This window comes from Muscardinus avellanarius (assembly GCF_963383645.1).
Source record: "Muscardinus avellanarius genome assembly, chromosome: 10".
Classification (NCBI taxonomy): Eukaryota; Metazoa; Chordata; class Mammalia; order Rodentia; family Gliridae; genus Muscardinus; species Muscardinus avellanarius.
This window is the reverse complement of record NC_137796.1, coordinates 66626131-66646974: the sequence shown is the minus strand read 5'-3', so window position 1 is coordinate 66646974 and position 20844 is coordinate 66626131. Positions and strand designations below refer to the sequence as shown.

At 51.4% G+C, this 20844-nt stretch overlaps 1 protein-coding gene across 9 annotated transcripts; it reads right to left on the bottom strand.

Annotated features, from left to right (window-relative positions):
* Positions 1–3011: 3011 nt before the first annotated feature.
* Positions 3012–19323, bottom strand: EPN1 (epsin 1; the record flags this gene model as incomplete). Of its 9 annotated transcripts, none has more annotated exons than XM_080704697.1 (10): positions 3012–3220; positions 3367–3624; positions 6107–6193; positions 6340–6450; positions 6935–7238; positions 8438–8521; positions 9036–9110; positions 9420–9544; positions 11534–11783; positions 19093–19323. In XM_080704697.1, the coding sequence occupies 10 exons, from the start codon at positions 19318–19320 to the stop codon at positions 3012–3014; spliced, it is 1731 nt and encodes a 576-aa protein (XP_080560823.1). The 9 variants fall into 9 exon arrangements, with proteins under 9 accessions (XP_080560823.1, XP_080560824.1, XP_080560818.1 ...); XM_080704698.1 differs by having other exon boundaries at positions 6107–6190; XM_080704692.1 differs by having other exon boundaries at positions 11534–11699; positions 19093–19320.
* Positions 19324–20844: the final 1521 nt, after the last annotated feature.

The window sequence follows — 20844 nt, the reverse complement described above, 5'->3', positions numbered from 1 at the left end:
GCGAGGAGTCTGTGAGCCTGAATGGACTTCAGGCTGTGGCGGCAGCACGCTGGGAGAAGGCACTAGCAATGCTAGCGCGGCCAAGGCTGTGTGACAACAGAGCTAGGAGAGTGCCAAGCTGGGTGACTGCAGAGGAAGCAGGGCCAGTGTACCCCTCTGCTGAGCAAGGAGGGTGACTGTGTGAGGCTGATGTGCCCACCGTACAAGTGACCGGGCCTAGGGTTGGAGGGAGCCTTCCTACCAGCTCCGCAACCCAGGGCCAACCAGAGTACCAAACCCAGGTGCCATCTGCTGTAGATACCCACAGGCCCGAGGAAGGGGCCTTTCAATCCACCACACAGCCCAAGCCAGGACTAGAACTGTCAAAACCAAGGCGCCCCTCTTGCCCCATTCACACCCCAGGAGAGCTCTTCCAGCACTTACTTCAGCCCCTCTACACAGGTGCCCAGGTTAGCCCTGGCCTGATGGGATTGCTTAGCCACCTTGGTGGGCTCTTGAACCTTCTCCTAGGCCCATCTGTGCACTTCCCAGTAAAATCTAGTTTCAGCAATCTCTAAATTGCCCTTCCCTCTGCTCACCCTCTAGGGTTCCGCATCCCCCAGGAGCTGTCCAGTCACCTGACTTCCCTTCAGCAAGAATCCTCCTCAGTCCTAGTGCTCCGTTGGTCACGTTCCATCCAGACCCCATCCTGCTTCTTGGCCATAAATACGTACTTGCTCATCCCAATCAGGACTGAGCCAAACCTCTGCCCCAGTGCAAGACCCCACCACAGGGCCCTTGTACCTAACCCTGTGATGCTGGATGCTCTTCCCTACCATGCTCTATCAGGTGTCACTGAACTTTTTTTTTTTTTTTTTTAACAGGACATCCTGCCTGAGGATGAGATGTACCTGCAGGAGCAGAGTGCCTACAGCAGAGTGAACTGAGTCCTGAATGAGCACTCATTTCAAGTCCAGATATGGAAGGTCACAATGGGTACTGGGGCCTCAAACAACAGTGCCCACTAGAACCCTGGCAGCTGGAATACTCTGGAAAAAGGAGTAAACAAGAAGACACAGATCTTTGGTGCTACTTTGTACTTTTCATGCCGTAAGAAATATATGGAAAACGCAAAGGGGATGATGCTGTCACTAAGTCCCAACTCCTTCCACCAAGGCCAAGCAGCAGGGACTCATTTTATTGCCCTCCTCTTACCTGAACTATGAGATCCTGTGACATCCTCAGGTCGGGACAGAGGGTTTGACTTCAGTGGCCACCAAGCTGAGTTGAGACCAAGTGTCTGCCTCCCTGCAGCCCCACAAGTGTCCTCCAGACCATCCACCAAGGACTGGAGAATGGGTCTCAGAGAAACCCAAGTAAAGAGCACAGTCTGCCACCCAGGGATGGCAAACCCTTTTGTTTTCTCCTGCAGAGTCCCCTGGCACCCACACCCAATCCAGGATCCCAGGTGGGAGAAGGGGGCTACCTTCTCTGGCTGAGCCACAGACACTGAATCTTGCTGACCCCCCCAACAAGCCTAGCGTCCTTTCCTGTGTGGAGTAGCCGGCCAGCTATTTCATCCCCACAACCTCCCAACATCCTAGCCTGTAGGAGGAAGCAGGAGCTGGTTTCTGAGCTGGGGACAAGAATATGTTCCCTGATGCCAACAGGCCAAGGTACATTTCACAGTAAGTACCGGACACTAGCTTTGTGTCACCCATGACCAAGCACTTTTACCCTACTATCCACATGGGGCACCATCCTCAGGGTCATCTCTGAGACTCAGGTTTCCACCAGGGAGGCAGGGCACACGAGGGCACCTATGGGGAATAGAAGTTACAAGCCCAGGAGTTGCCAACCACATCTCCTCTGGGTATCTTGGGAACACTGGCCAGCTTGAGTACTGCCTTGGGCTCCGCTACTGTGACATGGCCATCTGTCCTCTCAACCCAAGCAATAGGCAAGGATGAAGTTCCATCCCCATGCCTGGATCCCCAGGACCCAGCCCTGTGAAGTAACAGGAGACCTCACATATAAGGATAGCCCACATGCCATAAATAGACATGGTGGGTCCTCACCAGAGGCCCCTGGGCTGCAGATGGCCAACACCCATCCATACGTGGAGATGAGAGCTTCATTCGTCTTGCTGGGAAGCCTGAAGCCTCAGGATAGTTCTTATCAGATGTGGCCCAGCACATCTGATGATGATGTGCTGGTGACCAGATGGTCCCTGGAGATCCACTCTTAGCACAGACTGACTCCAAGATTCCAAGGAGTGCTGGGATGGATTCCTGATGCCTGCAGTGGGCGCAGGTGAGGGTAATGAGGACCATGTGTTAAACATGTGCCACCTCTCAATGATTCTTAGCATCTCACCACCACCTTCTTGACTGATACTCCAGCATAGACCAGGTGTCCGCTGGCCACAGTATGTTTGAAGCCTCACACTCAAGGACCACATCAGCTCAACTCAGCTCCACTCCTCTACTACCCCACGACTGGGTCAGGGAAATAAATGCTTTTAAGAAAGGAGCTGCTTCCAGCTGCACCCCAAAAGGTACCAGGGTCCAAGCCCTGAATCCCCCAGGGGAACAAGCTTCTGAGGGACACATGGACCGTGAAAGGGAATTTGGGGAGCCACACCCATGAGAATTGCCATTTATTCCCGAAGTTGCCAAAATCATCACCAAGGATTCACCAAGGGGTGCAAAGGGGAATGAGGAGGCTCAAACACTGATTGGGGGGGTAACACATTTGGAGGGAGGGAGAATGGTGGGGAGACCCCAGCTGCCCCTCCCCCTTCTAATGCCACGGAAAAGGGTCCTCCTCTGGCCGGCTCTCCTCCCCATCCCTGTGTCCAGTTTCTCTCTGGGGAGGTGAGTTGGGGATGTGGAAAGAGGGTGTAGTGTGAGTGGGCCCCAGAAGGGGGAGGGCACTGGGGGTCCCCCATTTCACATGCACTCACAACACTGATCTCCCAGTAAGCAGAAATGGGGGAAGCTGGCCAGACCAGGCCCCCCTGCTGCCTTGGATTATAGGAGAAAAGGGTTAGTGTTGGGGGCCGGAGGACCTGGGGGCATCATGGGGGGCAGGCCAGGGCCCCCACCCAGGGGAGAGATGTAGGTGGGTGGCGCTCCAGGGACTGGGGGCACGGGGCTGAGACGGAGCTGGTTCAGGGTGAGCGTCGCAGGGGGTGCTGGCTGGAAAGGGTTGGTGACGGAGGGGCCAGTGGCTGGGGCTCCTGCAGAGAGAAAACAAGGAGCAATCAGCGGGCCCAGCCTACCCAGTGTGTCTGCAATGTACATGTGTACAGGTCGGGAGAAACATCCCTGCCTGCGAGGCATTGGCTCCGGCGGGACAGCAAGGAGGTCTGCAACCTATACTTACCGCTTGGCAAGAAGGGGTTGGAGGCCTTGGCTCCCGGTGGCGTGGGGCCCGGCCGGCTCACCAGTGAGTCCAGGTCAACGAGTGCTGCGTTGGGCCCCAGGAATGACTCAGGCGTCTTCCGTGTTGGGGGTGTGGGGGTTGGGGTGGCAGCAGGTGGGGGACTCCCCACAGCCTCAGCCAGAGAACCCCCGACCCCACTCATGTCAAAGGCCCCAGGGCTGCGGGCGGGCACCTCTCCAGCGAGCAACTCCAGCTCCCCTGGAAGAAGCAGGAAGGGGCTCAGACAGGTGGGACAGCAGGGCCACCCAAGCACAAAGGACACAGGCTGAGGACCTGCTGCCCAAGTTCTCGGGGAGGACTGAGGGGCAGATGGAGCACTGTCTGTTCAGTGCTGGCAGCTCAAGCGGCAGTGCCCTGATTAAAAACCATAGGGATTTAGTTCCAATGTACAAGCACTGAGGGAATAATGGAACTAGAGTGCCCCAACAACCAGACTAGTGACTGTTTCAGGGAAGGGCCTGTTGCTGACTGAAGAACTTCTGCCTACAAGGTATTTCCAGTCTCAAAGGAGCATCCCCCACAAAAAGCCTACTAATTACAGTCCCATGTAAGACCTTTAAAGTGAAGAAACAAGGGCAGATGCCAATGACTTGGCAGAGTTGATAACATTTGTTGGCATAAGGTCTGGTTTTTTTTTTTTACACAGTTGTAAGCTGGGCATGGTGGTGCATACCTATAATCCCAGTACTTGGGAGGCTAAGATAGGAGGACCATAGGTTGGAGGACAGTCTCAGCAAGTAGTTAAGACTCTCATCAAACTAGTAAGACCCTGTTTCAAAATAAAACTAAAACAGGGCTGGAGGTGTAGCTCAGGTAGAATACCCCAGGTTCAATCCCCAGTACCACACACACACAAAAAGATGTAAGAATTTCTCTGTGTGTTTATGTCACTGGGAATTGAAACCAGGAGCATTCTTCCTCTGAGCTTTACCCCCAGCCCGATTTTATTTTTATTTTGAAACAGGGTCTCGCTAGATTGATGAGAGTCTCACTATTTGCTGAGGCTGTCCTCAAACCTGAAATCCACCGTCTCAATTCCAAAGCACTGGGATTACAAGTGTGTGTGACCACGCCTAGCGAAGATGTAAGAATTCTAATGTCACATACTGCAAATTTGTATAGGAGGTTGGGTGGGGAGGCTGAGAAGAATGAAAATTGCAGACTCAAGAGTTAATCTAAATTAGCTGGGCGTGGTGGCGCAGGCTTGTAATACCCCCGCTTGGGAGGCTGAGACAGGAGGATCGCACAGGTTCAAGCCAGCCTCAGCTACTTAGTGAGGCTCTCACCAACTTAGTGAGACCCTGTTTCCAAATAAAATATTAAAAAGGTCTGGAAGTATAGCCCAGAGGTAGAAAGCCTCTGGGTTCCACCCTCAGTACCACCAAAAAAAAAAAAAAAAAAAAAAGAGTTAATCTAAGTTAATCCTGGTATTAGGGAGGCTGGGAAGTGTTGGGAGTGCCTTCTTCCTACAGGCTTAATCAGTGGATGGTTATGTGTTTCTATGCCTCAAGTTTGCTGAATTCAAGAATTTTTTTGTTTGTTTTGCAGTACTGGGGATGGAACCCAGAAGCATTCTACCTCTAAGCTACACCCCAGCCCTATTTTTTATTCTTTATTTTGAAACAGGGTCTCACAAGAGTTGCAAAGGACCTCACTATATAGCTGAGGTTGACCAGGCTGACCCCAAGCAGTGATCCTCCTGTCTCAGCTTTCCAAATGCTGGGATTACAAGTGTGCGTACCACGCCTGGCTTCAAGAACTTTTTTTTTTTTTTTTGGTGGTGCTGGGGATGAAACCCATAGGCTTACTACACTCCCAGACCTATTTTCTATTTTATTTGGAAACAGGGTCTCACTAAGTTGCTGAGAGCCTCACTAAGTAGCTGAGGCTGGCTTCAAACCTAAGTGATCCTCCCGTCTCAGCCTCCCAAGTACTGGGATTATAAGCATGGGCCACCATGCCTACTAAGAACTTTTTATTTTTTAACAAGAGAGCAGATGTAGCTGCTGGCACTGATAAAGAGATGCCTTGGAGCCACTCTGATAAGAGGATAGGCCTGAGGAAGAAGATACCACAAGTCGGGTGTGGTGGTGCAAGCTTTTAATCCCAGTACTTGGGAGGCTGAGAGAGGAAGATCATGCATGTTAAAAGCCAGTCTCAGAAACTCAGTGAGGCTCTCAGCAACTTAGTGAGACCCTGTTTCCAAATAAAATAGAAAATAGGTCTGGGAGTGTAGCCCAGAGGTAGAAAGCCCCAGGGTTCCATCCCCAGTACCACAAAAAAGAAAGAGAGGGGAGGGAGGGAGGGAGGGAGGGAGGGAGGGAGGGAGAGAGAGAGAGAGAGAGAGAGAGAGAGAGAGAGAGAGGAGCACAGCATGCGATGCACTCTAATTCCCACTCACAGGGAAAATGATCCGAAGGCAGAGGGGTGGGCATTTGGGTGGACAATTTCCAGAGGGAATTCTCTAACTATTTTGGCAACTCCTCTTTAAAAAGTCTAAAATGACTACAAAGTTATATATTATAACTTTCTGAGGATGGATGGATGGTTCCTGCTTGTTTTATCCCACCAAGCTCTTCACCCTGAACGTTGGCTGCAGCAGACAGAGGTGACAGAGAGAGACAGGTAATGGGGGATGAGAAACCAAGGCTTCTAGGGACCTGGGGGAGGGTCAGCTCACCTGTGCTGCTCCCAGAGGCTGGCAGGGCTGTGCGGAGTCGATCAAAGTCTGAGAACTCATCAGGCTCTGTGTCAAAGCCCCCAGCTGCTGTGGGGGCCAGGATGTTCGGCTTAGTACCCACCTAGAGGCCCCATCTCCATCTCCTCCCTTATGACCCAGGAGGTGAACTTTTCACACATGTACCCACCCCCCAGGACTCTGCTGCCCCCACCTGGCTCAGGGCCACCCAGTACCTGCAGTGCCATTGGTGCTGGGCTTGGCAGGCGAGCCCCCCCAAGGGTCTGAGAACGCTGGTGCCGGTGCCCAGGGATCGGAAGCTGGGGGCCCACTGACTGGAGCTCCACCTGGGGGTAAAAAGACATGTGAGGAGCTGATAGCTTCCCTGCTTGGGTGGCTGAGATATTGTTGCCTCTGAATCTGATGTACAACCACCCCAGCCCCACTAGCAGACCACCTCCTCGCATACTTGCATTCTACCCAGTCAGATACAGAACCCACCCAGCCTTACTCAGACCTACCCATGGCTCATGCCCCCTCTCACTCCATCACCCCACCATCCCCTGTCCAAAAGGGCATCTAGCCCTTTACCACTCAACCTTACCCCAGGAGCACAAGACATGCTCAGACTGCCTGGCACAGCTTCTGCCTCCACAGCTCCCCTCTGCCCCACAGCTCCCTCCTAGGCACTCTCATCTGACCCAACAACATCCATGGCACCACTCCACTGCCAGCAGGACCAAGCTGTAAAAGTCCCCATCCTAAACCATGGCTGGCTGAGGGCAACTGCACAGGGCTGCAGGGCCTCAGTAGAGCAGGTGGTGAACTCACCATCAGAGCTTCCCCATGGATCAGGTGTGGGCCCCTCTCCAGCCGCAGGGGCTGGTGTCCCACCCCAAGGGTCAACAGAGGTCCCTGCAGGGGCAGCAGGCCTCCAGGGGTCCCCAGAAGCTGGCGTGGGGGCCGTGCCACCCCAGGGGTCAGCAGCCGGAGGGACAGCAGGACCCCCCCAGGGGTCTGAGGCAGGGGCAGCTGTGGGGCCAGGGACAGCCATGGGCGCTGGGCCCCCCCACGGGTCTGAGGCTGGTGTAGGGGCCGGGGCCGTGAAGACATCAGCAAGATCCATGAGAGATGACTGCAGGAGAGAGAAGAGCAGAATGTGAGGGGGCCCAGAGGGATGGAACATGGTGGGGAGCCCTGCAGAGGGAGCCACAGGGCCTAGGTGAGCAGACAAGAGCCTGGGCCATCCTCTCCCATATCCACCAGGACAGAACCTCTTCTGTCTACCTCCCCCCACCTCTGGCCCAGAACATCACCAAAGAACCCCAGCCTAGCTCCCTCCACCTTGGCCCCAGTCTACTCCCTGCATCGTAGCCAGGTGGCCCTTTAAAACCCACCTGCCCCCAGGTCCTCTGATCAGCCCCTGAATGAGGGCAGAAACCTAGCTCTCTCCTTAACTCACAGAACCTCACCCCCCACACTGGGTCTTGACTATATTTTTCAGCTGACCTTGTTCACCCCCCCTTCCCTGGGACCCTGCCAGGTCTCCCTGAGCACACGTTTCCCCAGCACACACTGGCCACCCAACACTGTATGTGCACACATACATCTAAACAACGTACAGGTGTTCTGGGGCTGACCAAAGGCCCTCTCTCTACAAGTGGAGGTGCCCCACAGACATACACATACCCCTAATTGGCAATCATGAGGCAAATGGCCCCAGGGAGAGCCAAGTGCAGAGTCCTGCCGCCAGCCATCAGCCATCAACCTCAGTCACGCTCCTGCCCTGGGCCAAGGAGGCAGAGCAGGGAGGAGAGGCAGTGGGGCCTTGGGCAAGGTCAGCTATCTGCCCTCCAGGCACCCACATCTCATGCCTGGGTTGGCCTGGAGACCGGCTAGCCCTCAGGGGGAACAAGCAGCAGAACCCATGGAGAGAGACAGACACTCAGGAGAAACCACAGACAAAAGACTGGAGGATGAGGTCAGAGAGGAAGCTATAGCCCAGCCCTGAGTGAGCGCAGTCCTAACGCCCAGCCAAGCCCTGTCCACATGCCGCAGTAGACTGGGAGCTCTGGGAAGGAAACCTGGGGCAGGGGTCAGAGAGGAGACCTGGTCAGGGACCACTGGCCCGCAGGTTTTAACACAGGCATTGCCCTTGGGAGTGCCTGAGGAATAGGTGGGACAGACTCCCTATGCCCTTTCCTGTGGCAGGTCAGGCTCTTGCAGCAGCTCTGGGCCTCCCTCTTCAGTCTCAGGAGCAATCACTACACCACAGTCACCTCGGCCAGAGCAGGAGTTGAGCCAGTGGGAACGGTAGGCTGCCCACCCACTCACCTCCTCCTTGCCCCCGGTCTCCCTCTTGCTCTCCTCTATTGCCATCTGCAGCCTCAGGTCATCCCCACGCCGGATTCGCTCTTCCTACATGGGGAGGAGCACCAGAGCAGGAGTTAGAACATGAGCCTCAGTCAGACACTGCCTGCCCCCACCTGGAAGGCCCCAGCCACCCCCTTCCACTCTGACAAAGGTGACTGAAAACTTAAAATGGGATGTGGACAATGTATGAAATGGGAGTGGGACACCTGGGTCAAAGGCTGGGTGGGAGGCAGGGTGATCTGGGGTGAAGAGTACAGTGCCGTGAAGGAGGTGATAGACCTGGGCCTGCACAGGTTTTGGCAAACACTTGTTGTCCAAGAAGAGCAGGGATCCCTCTCTTCCTGGCCTGCAGAGGCACATGACCCGATGGTGTTTTCTGTACTTGGGGGCAAAACGGGTCTGCCTCACATCCTGGGAATCCACCCAGATCCTGTTTGTCCTGCAGTTCTACAGCCATGACACTGCGGGTTGACAGGTGTATGTCTGTGGGCTTGGCAGGGGCACCTTAGGGAGGGGAGTGTGAGGGACACCTGGGAAGGGGTAGGGAGGCCACTCTGACCTTATCGTGCTCCTCTCGGCTCAAACTAAGGGCCAGCTGGAGCTGGACGTCATCCTCGGGACCGCAGGACGGGGGCTAGGGGAGAGAGAGTGTGAAGGGATGGAGGGCAGGATGCGCCAGAGGCAGAGGCAGGCCAAGAGAGGATGGAGGTGCAGAGGGACAAAGAACCAGAACTAGACAAGGCAAGAGAGAGAGAGGGGTGCCACTTTCCCAGCCAGGGAAGGGTGAGCAGAGGGGGAGACAGTGCACCAGAAAGGCGAGGATGTAGAGAGAGGACCAGAGAGAGCAGCGAGTGAGGCAGTGGGGCGAGGAGGCAGGTGGACAGTGAGCATGGAGACAGGATGGCAGAACGAAGTAGAGCCTCAGCCATGTGGTGCCCAGTACCTGGTCGGCCTCCTCCTTGCTCATAGCCAGGGCCAGCTGCAGCTGCAGCTCCTCCTCCCCACTGCTCTGCGGCCAGGCCTGCTCCGCTTCAGGTGGGGGGCCCGAGCCCACTGCTGCTGAGGAGGCTGGGGCAGGAAAGTGAGGAACAAAGATGAACGGCGCCTAGAGAGCAGGCACTAGAAACCATGTCTTCAGACAGGGGTGCTTTTGCTGCCTGGAGCCCCATCCCCCATCCAACCTCCAGGGCCACAGCAGGCCAAGCCTGGGCAGGGAGTGCTGAGGAGAAGGGTGGGAGGGAGGGGTGAAGGGCAGCCTACCCATGGGAGAGGGCGGCACCAGAGGACAGGAGCAAGTCTGCCCACACAGAGGGAAGGACCAGGGGACCTGCTGGACAACAGGCCCAGGCCTCTCATTGACCTGAGACTTCTCATCTCTGGCCACAAACCCAGAGATGAGACGTCCCTGACTCCCAGACTATGAAAAAGCCCATCAGGACCCAGAAAGAAGACCAGAGCCTCAGTTTCCAGGAACTATCAAGGAACTGGCAGGAAAGGGCTGGAATTTGGGGGAAAAGATGGTGTTTGTTCGGACAGTGAGATGTAAGGCTCAATCAGGGGAAGGGAGAGGGTGGATGTCCAGGAGCAGGACAAGAAAAAGGGATAGACAGAATCACGTAAGGCTGAACTATCTCCAGGGCCAGCAGAAGAGGGGACAGGCCAATGGCAGCCCCCCCCCCCTTCCAGGTAAGAGCTGAGATGCCAGCCTTCATGGTCAGCACCTTCTCACTTCACCTCCCACCCCAGCACCACACAATGGCACTGCCTTCTATGTTCCTGGGTGCTGAGGTCACCATTGCCCATCGCCCCAGCCTCAGCAGCCCCCCAGAGCAAGACCCTGCTCCCCACCAGAGCAAACTGTCTGCTCCTGCTCAGACACAATCCCTGGGTCCTCCTATCTCTACGTACCTACCTTAGGTTCCAGCTCTCCTGGAAGCTGTCCCAAAGCTCAGTTAGGGCAGTCCTGATCTCAAACAGTGGGATACCCCAGCAGTGCACTAAGCCTGAAGGCCCTACTTCATTCTTCATGGGTAAATAGAAACACCAAGGCAGCAATGCCTGGGCCCTCTGGTCACTGCTCCCTAGCCATGGGACCCCTGTGGCTGCTAGCCCTCCCTGATGACCTCTCAGAGTCCAGGGTGCATTCCCACAGATGGCCTTAGGAAAGGGGGCAGCAAACCATGGCCTGTGACCAAAGCCTAGCCTTTACATAAGTACACTAAAATATATTCCTAGTCCATAGCCAGCTTATAGGGCACATGGCCAGGCTTGCTTACTGACATATGGAATGGTAAGTATAGGTGTGGTGGTACATGCTTGTAATCCAGAGGATCACCCCAGCTTCAGCTACTCAGTGAGGCCCTCTGCAACTTAGTGAGACCCTGTTTCAAAATAAAGAATAAAAAACTAGGGCAGGGAGTATAGCTCGGAGATCAAATGCCCCTGGGTTCCATCCCCAGACCCGCCAAAAAAAAAAAAATAATAATAAAAAATTCCAGTCACTACCCACCAAACTAAGCTCCAACGTGGAGGTCAGCTGTGGCCCTTGGCTGACCCTTGCCCACATACTGGCCTTCCTTTGGTGCCTCACCCAGGCCATTCCAGGCTTTTGCCCCACCCTCTGCCTCTGCAGGCACAGAAGGACAAAAGGTCAGCTCCCTCAGGCAGCACTCTGCACACCCCCTCAAGGGCCTCCTGGAACCTGGGACACCCCCTTCCCAGCACCGAGCTATCAGACGGGATTCTGATGTGCCTTCCTGCACTTGCTCCAGGGTCCAGGCTGCATTCTGGCAGTCCTGCTGACTGCCCTCAAGGTCTGTATACAGTTGGACCCCAGGGAGGTGCTGGGCATATACCATGGGAAAACTGGACAAAATTTCTCGATTCTAGGGCCCCACAGCAGAAGGTAAGAGAAGCACATAGTTATAGGAGAGGTGTGAGAGGAAAGAAGGCCCACAAGACCTGCCAGACCAAGGTCCCTGAGGGTAGGAGGGAGCCTCAGAGGAAGAGAGGGCAGACCCTAAGCTGTTATGGTATCAAGGGGGCAGGGGACCTCACCCGTGGCAGTCTGTGCCAGCTTTTCCTTGGTCTTGAGTGCATGGGCGCGTTCTTCCCGGAGCCGATCCTCATCACGCAACAAAGCCACCAGCTGCTTGGCCTTCTCACGCACATTCACACCCTGGTCCTTGCCATCGCGGTCCACATACTGGAAGTCCTTCAGCGTTTGCACGGCATACATGTTCTCCTTGCACTGCTGAGAAACGCGCTCTGAGCCAGTCTTAATGAGGTACTCCATCAGTGTCATGGCCTGCAGGACAGGGACACGCCAGTCATTCAGCCTGGCACCACAGATGGCACCAAGGCCCCCGCACCGCCCCTCATGTCATCTCAGTGGGTGGAGACATGTCTGCCCACACAGCGGAGCACAACGTGGCCAGGAAAAGGGGTGAAGCACTGCCATATGCTGTGGATGAGTCAGACACACCGTGTTCAGAACCAGAAGCCAGACATGGAAGACCACAGTATGTAGTCCCATAGGTAAGAAATCCCTGGCACAGACAAGTCCACCAAGATAGAGGAGACCACGGTTGCCAGAGGCTGAGGTGGGAATGAGAAGGGACCAATCAGTGGGGTTGGGGTTTTCCTCTGAGGATGATAAAACCATTCAGACACTGGACAGAGGTGGCAGCTACCCAACACCATGAGTGTGTACCAGATGCCGCTGACATGTCCACTTCAAACGGTGACCTGCCAGTACTGAGCCCATCATCTCAGTGAAAATAACAAGTACAGGGCAGTGGTGGCCACAGGGCGGCCTGAGCATCTCTTGCTACCACAAAGCCTGCTCTATGTCCGCAGATGATATCTAGAGAGAGCCAAACAATACCTCAATTGTCAAATCACTCAGGAGGGCACCTCAGACTGCCTTCTGCCATGTTCTGCAATTGAAGTGTGTCATCACTCTTCTTTTTCTTTTTTCATACTAGGGATTGAACCCAAAGGCATTCTACCTCTGAGCTACAACCCTGGCCCTTTTTACTTTTTATTATCAAACAAGGTCTCACAAGGCTGCTGAGGGTCTTACTAAGTTGCAAAGGCTGGCCTCAAACCTGCAATCCTCCCAAGCACTGGAACTACAGGCATGTGCTAGCTTCAAAAGTGTCATCACAGTTTACCTGTTTATTAATAGTACTGGGGATTGAACTCAGAAGGGTTCTCTCCACCTCTGAACTATGTGTGTGTGTGTGTGTGTGTGTGTGTGTGTGTGTGTATGTGGTACTGGGGATTGAATCTGAGGACATTCACCCAGAGACATTCTACCTCTCAGCTACACCCCAGACTTATTTTTATTTGGAAACAGTCTCACTGCTTGCTGAGGCTGTTCTTGAACCTGTGATCCTTCTGTCTCATCTTCCTAAATACTGGAATTAGAGGTGTGTACCACCACAACCAGCTCTACTTTTTTTTTTTTTTTTTAAACAGTGTGTCATCAAGTTGCTAAGGGTCTCACTAAATTGCTGAGGCTGGCTGCAAACTTGAGATCCTATCGCAGCCTCCCAAGTACTGGGATGACAGGAATGTGCCAGCATGCCCAGCTGTGTCATTACTCTTAAGAGTAAAAACTCACACTGATTCAAGAGTGTGAGGATGATAAGAGGAAGCGCTTCTGGAGGAACAGAAGGTCCCAGCTGCCCACCTAGCCTGTGCTCTCTGAAAGGACACGTGAAATACCAGGGCATGAGGAATGAGAAGACAGGGTGAAGCAAACACTACTATACAATCTGCACCCTTTAGAGTCATTTGTATTTTTTAGCAGGAATAAATTCCCTTTTAAGTAAGTTGAAATTAAATGGAGGAAGCTGGGCATGGTGACTCATGCTTGTAATCCCAGTACTTGGGAGGCTGAGACAGGAGGATTGCAGGTTTGTGGCCAGCTTCTGCTACTTGTGAAGCCCTCTGCAACTTAGTGAGATCTTGTTTCAAAATAAAGAATTAAAAAATCAGGTTGGTGGTGGAGTTAAGAGGTAGAATGCCCCTGGATTCAATCCCCAGTAGCACAAAAAAAAAAAGGAAGGAAGGAAGGAAGGAAGGAAGGAAGGAAGGAAGGAAGGAAGGGAGGGAGGAAGGAAGGAAGACAAGCAGGCAGGCAGACAATTAAATGGGAGGGAAAAGTCCCTAGGAAATGACTGAGCTCAGGGCCAAGGTTCTTGACCAAGGCAAGACCCTTCCCCTTTTAAGCCTCTCCCATGGCCACTATTCTCAGAGCAAAGCACATCTAGGTCTTACAGGTGATTGCAAGGGCTTCATGGAGCTTTCTCATGTACAGTGGAAAAGCAGCCATTGCAGCTCAGCGCTCACAATGAGTTTTCCAGAAAATGCCACTGTGGGCCATTAATATCTACCCAGCCTTCTGAGGGAGCTGGATCTACATTTTGCAAGGCTCTCTGAACGCTTACTTACTTACATGTGACATGGAGATTACTTTTTAACAGACCCTGAAGGTGTTTATGCATGGGAGGAGAAAGGGGAAAAGCAAAGGGATTTCTTATGCACTGTCACACCTAGCCTGAGAAGCAGCAAGGCAAGAGAGGCAGGCTGGGTCCACACTTATGCTGGCCCTGCTCTTTACACCTGGGAAAATTCTGTCCCCAAGGGGAGTTATGCCAATCGTCATGCCAAGTAAGACCAACACACACTGTATAAATGACTCTACCTCAGTCAGCATCGAACTTTGTGCCAATGGATTATGAAAAACTTTTGCTTTCAGAGCTCCCTGGACTTTGGAGTTGTTTCCGGATTACAAAGGGAAAATAAATACCTGCTTATAGTGATATACATCTATAAGTTCGCATAGTAATTTAAAAAATGAACTGCCACATGCAACATGAGTCAACTCCCTAGACCTGACAGTAAGCAAAGTTTGATCCAGAAAACCACACCAGCCTGATTCCATGTATGCAAAGTTCCAGACCAGTATCAGCAGATGGCCAGTGCTTCTGGGGAAGGAATGTCATAAGGGAGCGTCCCAGGCAGCTATACCCATCCTCTGCCTCCCTCTGGGCAAAGGTTACACAGGCACACAAGTATATGAAAGATTATTAGGCCATACACTCATGCTCTGTTTGGTATGCTACACCTCAATGGAAATCTTAAAATCTCATGATAAAGTGGGCAAGTAGAGCCAGGTGTAGTGGCATATACCTGTAATCCCAGTACTCAGAGGCTGAGACAGAATCCCAGGGCTGAGGCCAGCCTCAGCAACTCAGTGAGATCCTGTTTCAAATTAAAACATGAAAAAGGTTTGGAGGTGTTGTGTAGAGATAGAAGGTCCCTGTGTTCAATCCCCAGAACCATACACACATGCACAAAAGTGGGCAAGTGGAACTCAACAGTCCTTTATAACTTTTTTTTTTTGGTGGTACTGGGGTTCCTAGAAGCCCTTCGACCTTCGGGCTACACTCCCAGACCTATTTTTATATTTTTATTTGGAAACAGGGTCTCTTAAGCCAGCGCGGCCTGGCTTTGATCCTCCTGTCTCCACCTCCCAAATGCGGGGATTACAAGTGTGCACCACCATGCCTGGCCCTTTTTAACTTTTAACACAGCTTTGTTAAAGATATCCTGCTATGTCACAATGAACATTTAAAATAATGGATCAAGCTGGGCATGATGGCGTGTGCTTGTAATCCCAGCATTTGGGAGGCTGAGACAGAGGGATTGCGATTCGAGGACAGCCTCAGCTACTTAGTGAGGCTCTTTGCAACTCAGTGAGACCCTGTTTCAAAATACAGAATAAAAATAGGTCTGGCGGTGTAGCTCAGAGGTAGACACCCCTGGGTTCTATCCCCAGTACCGAATAAATAAATAAATAAATAAATAAATAAATAAATAAAATAACGGATCAGTATGCTTTCTGTAAAAGGTCAAGTAATAAATATTTCAGTTTTTCAGGTGGCATGATTTGTCTTTACTCTGAAACCACAGATAAATGGACCTGGATGTCTTTTTTTTTTTTTTTTTTTTTTTTTTTGGTGGGTCTGGGGGTGGAACCCAAGGGGATTTGACCTCCAAGCTACACCTCCTGCCCTATTTTTTATTCTTTATTTTGAAACTGGGTCTCACTAAGTTGCAGAGGGCCTCACTAAGTAGAGCTAAGGCTGTCGCGAACCGCGATCATCCGGTCTCAGCCTCCCAAATGCTGGGATTACAAGCATGCGCCACCACGCCCAGCTTGGATGTCTTCTAATACAACTTTATTTATAAAAAAACAGGCCCTAGGCTGGGCGTGGTGACGCATGCTTATAATCCCCCGCGCTTGGGAGGCAGAGACAGGAGGATCACGCAGGTTCAAAGCCAGCTGTGCTGATTTAAGAGACCCTGTTTCGAAATAAAAATATAAAAAATAGGTCTGGGAGTGTAGCCCGGAGGTAGAAGGTCTTCCAGGAACCCCAGTACCACCAAAGGAAAAACAAACAAACAAACAAAAAAAAAACAGGCCCTAGGCCCTTTGTGGGATTTGGCCCATAGCCTGTACCTTGCTAACCTGATTTAAAACAAAAACTGAGAGCTAGTTATATGCCTGTTATCCCAGTTCTTGGGAGGATTGCAGGTTTGAGGCCAGGACATGCTAACTTAGAAAGACCATTTCAAAATAAAAAGTAAACAGGGCTGGGGGTGTAACCCAGAAGTAGAATGCCCCTGGGTTCAATCCCCAATACCACACAATAAAATACCCTCCCCCAAAAACTGAGACCCTCCATTCCTGAGATAAGTCAGGTGACAGCCCACGGTCAAGCAGTAGGTCTTCCAGGGCTCCATTCCTAGTCTATGCTAGGTGGCCTTGAGCTACTCCTGACTCAGTTTCCTCACTTAAAAAAATCAAGAAAAAGGAAGAAAAGTGCTCCCTTCGCTGGGTAATTCTGCGGGTGTGTTGAAGACTTGCATGCCACACAGGGCCAATATACAAGGTACAGGATACTCCCTTGTCAAGGCTGATCCCCAAGAACCCTCAGGGAAGACACATAGAAACCAGGCCTTCCAGGCCCCCAAGAATATACTCTTCCTCTGCAGGGATGACTAGCCCCATCAAGTGTTACCAAGTAAGGCCCGGATAGGAATACTCTAGCTCTGGGAGGATGACCCCAAGCCCCAGCTCCCCCACAACACTACCTCTTGGCCTCAGTTTCCCCACACTTAAGGTCAATTGTCATCCTCAACACAAAGAATGAGAGGTTCAGAGTCAGCAGGAACCCCACAGAAACAAACATTCCTGAGTATTCAAAGAACAAATCAGCATCTACAGGCTGCTGTGGGGAACACAGAACCAGGAGGGGCTATAGGGATAAGAAAGGATGTGGAGCAGTGGGGCCCGGACAGAACATGGAGGTGAACTGCAAAGGGGCTTCGGGAAGCTTGGAGGATAACAAAAAGCCTCAACCATGATCATAAAGATACATGCAGTCAGGCATGGCTGTGTACACTTGTAATCCAAGTACTTAAGAGGCTGCGACAGGAATAACAGGTTCATGACCAGCCTTGGCTACGTTGTGAGGTCCCCTATAACTTAGTGAGACCCTGTTTCAAAATAAAGAATAAAAAATAGGGCTGGGGATGTAGCCAATCCCAGGTCCACAAAAATAAAATAAAGATATGTACATCTGTCAGAATCTAGAGAACTGGTACCTTAGAAAGAACAGATGTTGCTATACACAAATTATGTATCTCAGCAAGTCTATCTTTTATTTGTATGTGTGGTACTGGGAACCTAGGCATATTCTATCTCCAAGCTACACCCCCCAGCCCTATTTCATTCTTTTCTTTTGAAACATAGTTTCATTAAGTTGTACAGGGCCTCACAAGCTGCTAAGGCTGGCCACAAACCTGTGATCCTCCTATCTCAGTCTACCAGGTACTGGGATTACAAGCATGTGCTACTATGCCCAGCTAGCAAGTCTATCTTTAATAATTTCTTAAAAAGAACCACACTAGAAAAGCAGCTGGGCCCTGTGACTCTCCTGACAGCCTCTTCCAGGAGGCTGTCCTTCTGACAGCCCAAGGCCACACAGAAAACCAGGCCCACTCTAATGTTCCCTTCTCCATGGCACCCACTAGTCCCTCTAACTAATCCAGGCCCAATCCCCATCTGTCCAGCAGCAGCAGCTCCTGCTTCTCTTTACCTTTTGGTACTAGGAGTTGAGCCCGAAGGCAATCTATCTCTGAGCTACACCCCCAGCCCTTTGCTTTTTATTTTGAAACAGAATCTTGCAGTCGGGCGTGGTTGCACAGTCTTGTGATCCCAAGTACTTGGGAAGCTGATATAGGAGAATCACAGGTTTGCAGCCAGCCTCAATTACTTAGTGAGGCCCTGTGCAACTCTGTAAGACCCTGTTTCAAAATAAAGAATAAAAAATAAGGCTGGAGGTGTAGCTCTGAGGTAGAATGCCCCTGGGTTCCACCCCAGGACTGGAAAAAAAAAAATCGTGCTAAATTGCTGAGGTCTCACTAAGTGGCTGAGGCTGATTTCAAACCTGAGATTCTCCTGTCTCAGTCTCCCAAGTACTGGAATTACAGGCATGTACCACGCCCAGCTCCCACCCAGTCCATCATAGTAAGTGACCAATAACTGACTCCATCTATGATTCAGCCCAAGGCATGACTCAGTCTTGTTGTACTGTGACAGGCATGAAACAGGCCTCAATTCCATGCTCCAATTTATAAGTAGTGCCATCTCTCTGGGAGGCAGAGACAGGAGGATCACGCAGGCTCGAAGCCAGCCTTGCTGGCTTAAGAGACCCTGTTTCCAAATAAAAATATAAAAAAGGTCTGGGAGTGTAGCCTGGTGGTAAAAAGCCCCTGGGTTCCATCTCCAGTACCATCAATCAATCAATCAATCAATCAATATAATAGGCTCATAAGGATCAAAACTTAAACCATCAGAGTTGCTTCACCTGATCCATAGGTTCTACATTCCCAGATTCAACAAACCACAGGTCAAAAATATCTAGGGAAAAGGATACTCTGTCCACATTGAACACGTGTACAATTTTTGCCTTGTCCTTATTCTCTAAACAATACAGTATCATGGCTATTTATATAGCATTTGCATTGTATTAGATACTTTGGGGGGGTACTGGGGGGTGGAACCCAGGGGCTTTTCTACCTTCCGAGCTATACTCCCAGACCTACTTTATACTTTATTTGGAAACAGGGTCTAAGTTGCTGAGAGCCTAAGTAGCTGAGGCTGGTTTAAACATGTGTGATCCTCCTGTCTCCGTTTCCCAAGCACTGGGATTACAAGAGTGCACCACCACGCCCAGCTTGTATTAGACACTTTTAGAGGTGATTTAAAGCATATGGAGCCCATGGGTAGATTATATTGAAATACTACACCATTTTGTCTAAGAGATTTAAGCATCCTCAGATTCTGGTAAACTGAGGGGATCTGGTATTAATGCCCATGGATACTAAGTGACTATATTTATTGCCTTCATTAAACAAGAGATTTTACATAAAAGCACAGTATTTCAATACTTGTTGGGAAAACTGAAGCTCCCCAACAGGTCATACACCCTGCCTATCCCAGTTCTCCCACCCCAGGGACTGCAGCAGGGGCCAACCTTGTAAACATGCCGCCAGTTCTTGCCATGGTCATTGAGCCGCTTCCAGATCATGCTCATTATCTCAGAGAAGGCCACGACGTTGTAGGTGAGGTCAGCAATCTCCGACATGAGGGAGCTGGATGGGCCCCAGGGGTCATTGCTTGTGGCCTCACGGACCTTGATCTCTGCCTCAGAATAATTGTGAACGATATTCTTCATTTGGCGCCGCAGGGACGAAGTCGACATGGTGCCCAGTGGTGGCAAGGGGCACGGCCCCCCGGGGTGTGAAGAGATGGGCGACTCACAGAGGGAGGCCGAAGCCGGTGCTGGTGGATCACTGCATCTGAAGTGGGAGAGGATCTTTGAAAACACAAACCAAACACATACTAGCCAGAGCATGAACACTACAACCCCTTCCCTGGGCTCCCATTTCCCTTAAGGGCAAAGAGAAGATTCTAACTGTGGCCTAAAAGGTTCCATCCCTTTTTAGCCTCTGTCTGAAAGTTACCCCAACCATCTTTCAGTTCCTCAAACATGCCTGGCTCCTTCCTGATTGGGGCCCCTGCTCAGTGGTGCAGAATATGCAGTGGGCAAGTCACAGGCAAAGGAATCAGACCACTAGGGGCCACACCCCAAATAGCCCCTCTTCTTAGCCCAAGCAACCCGAGCAAGCCTCAAACTTCTGTACCTGTTTTCTCCCCTGTAAAATGGAGTTGCATGTAATCCAGGTGAACTGAGAGGACCTGGTACACAGGAGGTGCTCTGTAAAGGCTAGCCAGCCTGTCAGAAGACCATCAGTCTTGCCCACATGCTCTTCCTCCTTCTTTACCAGGGACTCCTGATTTCCCAGATCTGTATCCAAACATCACTGTAACTGTTACTCTGTCACTCTCATGATTTTAAATTCATTTGTCTGGACAAGGCTTTTCCCTACAGAGAAACTGAAGAACCATTCAATAAATGGCATAGGAAGGAGATTTTTTAAAAAAGGACAGGAAAGATCTCTAGGGCAGGGATGGGGGGGGGGGGTCCTTAGCAGACAAAGAACAAAGGGAGAGGCTGACAAAGGGATGAGAGATGGCAAGGAGATGGGGGAGGTATCGCAGGCAGCCAAGGGTGGAGGATGCCTGGGGACTAGGTGTCTCAAGGGTGGAGAGGGAAGCCCAAGGCTCAAGAGGAGAGATAAAAAATACAACAGTCCCAAGTTGGGCCTCACTAAGCACGAGACTTACATTATCTCATCTAACACTGCATCAGACACTGGGCTCTGGAGGTTAAATAACTCAGCCAAGGTCACCAGAAACAGCAAGGCAGACTCAACCCACTAAAACTTATACTCCCCTACCGCCCCCCCTCCCCACTGGAGATTGAACCCAGGGGCATTCTACCTCCAAGCTACACTTCCAGTCCCATTTTCTTCTTTATTTTGAAACAAAGTCTCACTAAGTTAGAGAGAACCTAAGTGGCTGAGGCTGGCCGAGAACTGCAGATTCTCCTGTCTCGGCCTCCCAAGTACTGGGATTATAAGTATGCATCACAATACCCAGCCATAAAACTTATACTTTTAAATTCACCTCAGTTAAATTAACCTTTGCTAATATCAACTGACAAAGAAACAGAAGGACAGGAATCAAGGCAGTGAGGATGACATCAGCAAGCACATCTATATCTTTCATGTCAGGCACCTACTAAGTGCTCAACCAACACGAAATCAATCCATACATCTCCATGACTCACAGCCACCTCACACAGGAGAAAACAGACACATAG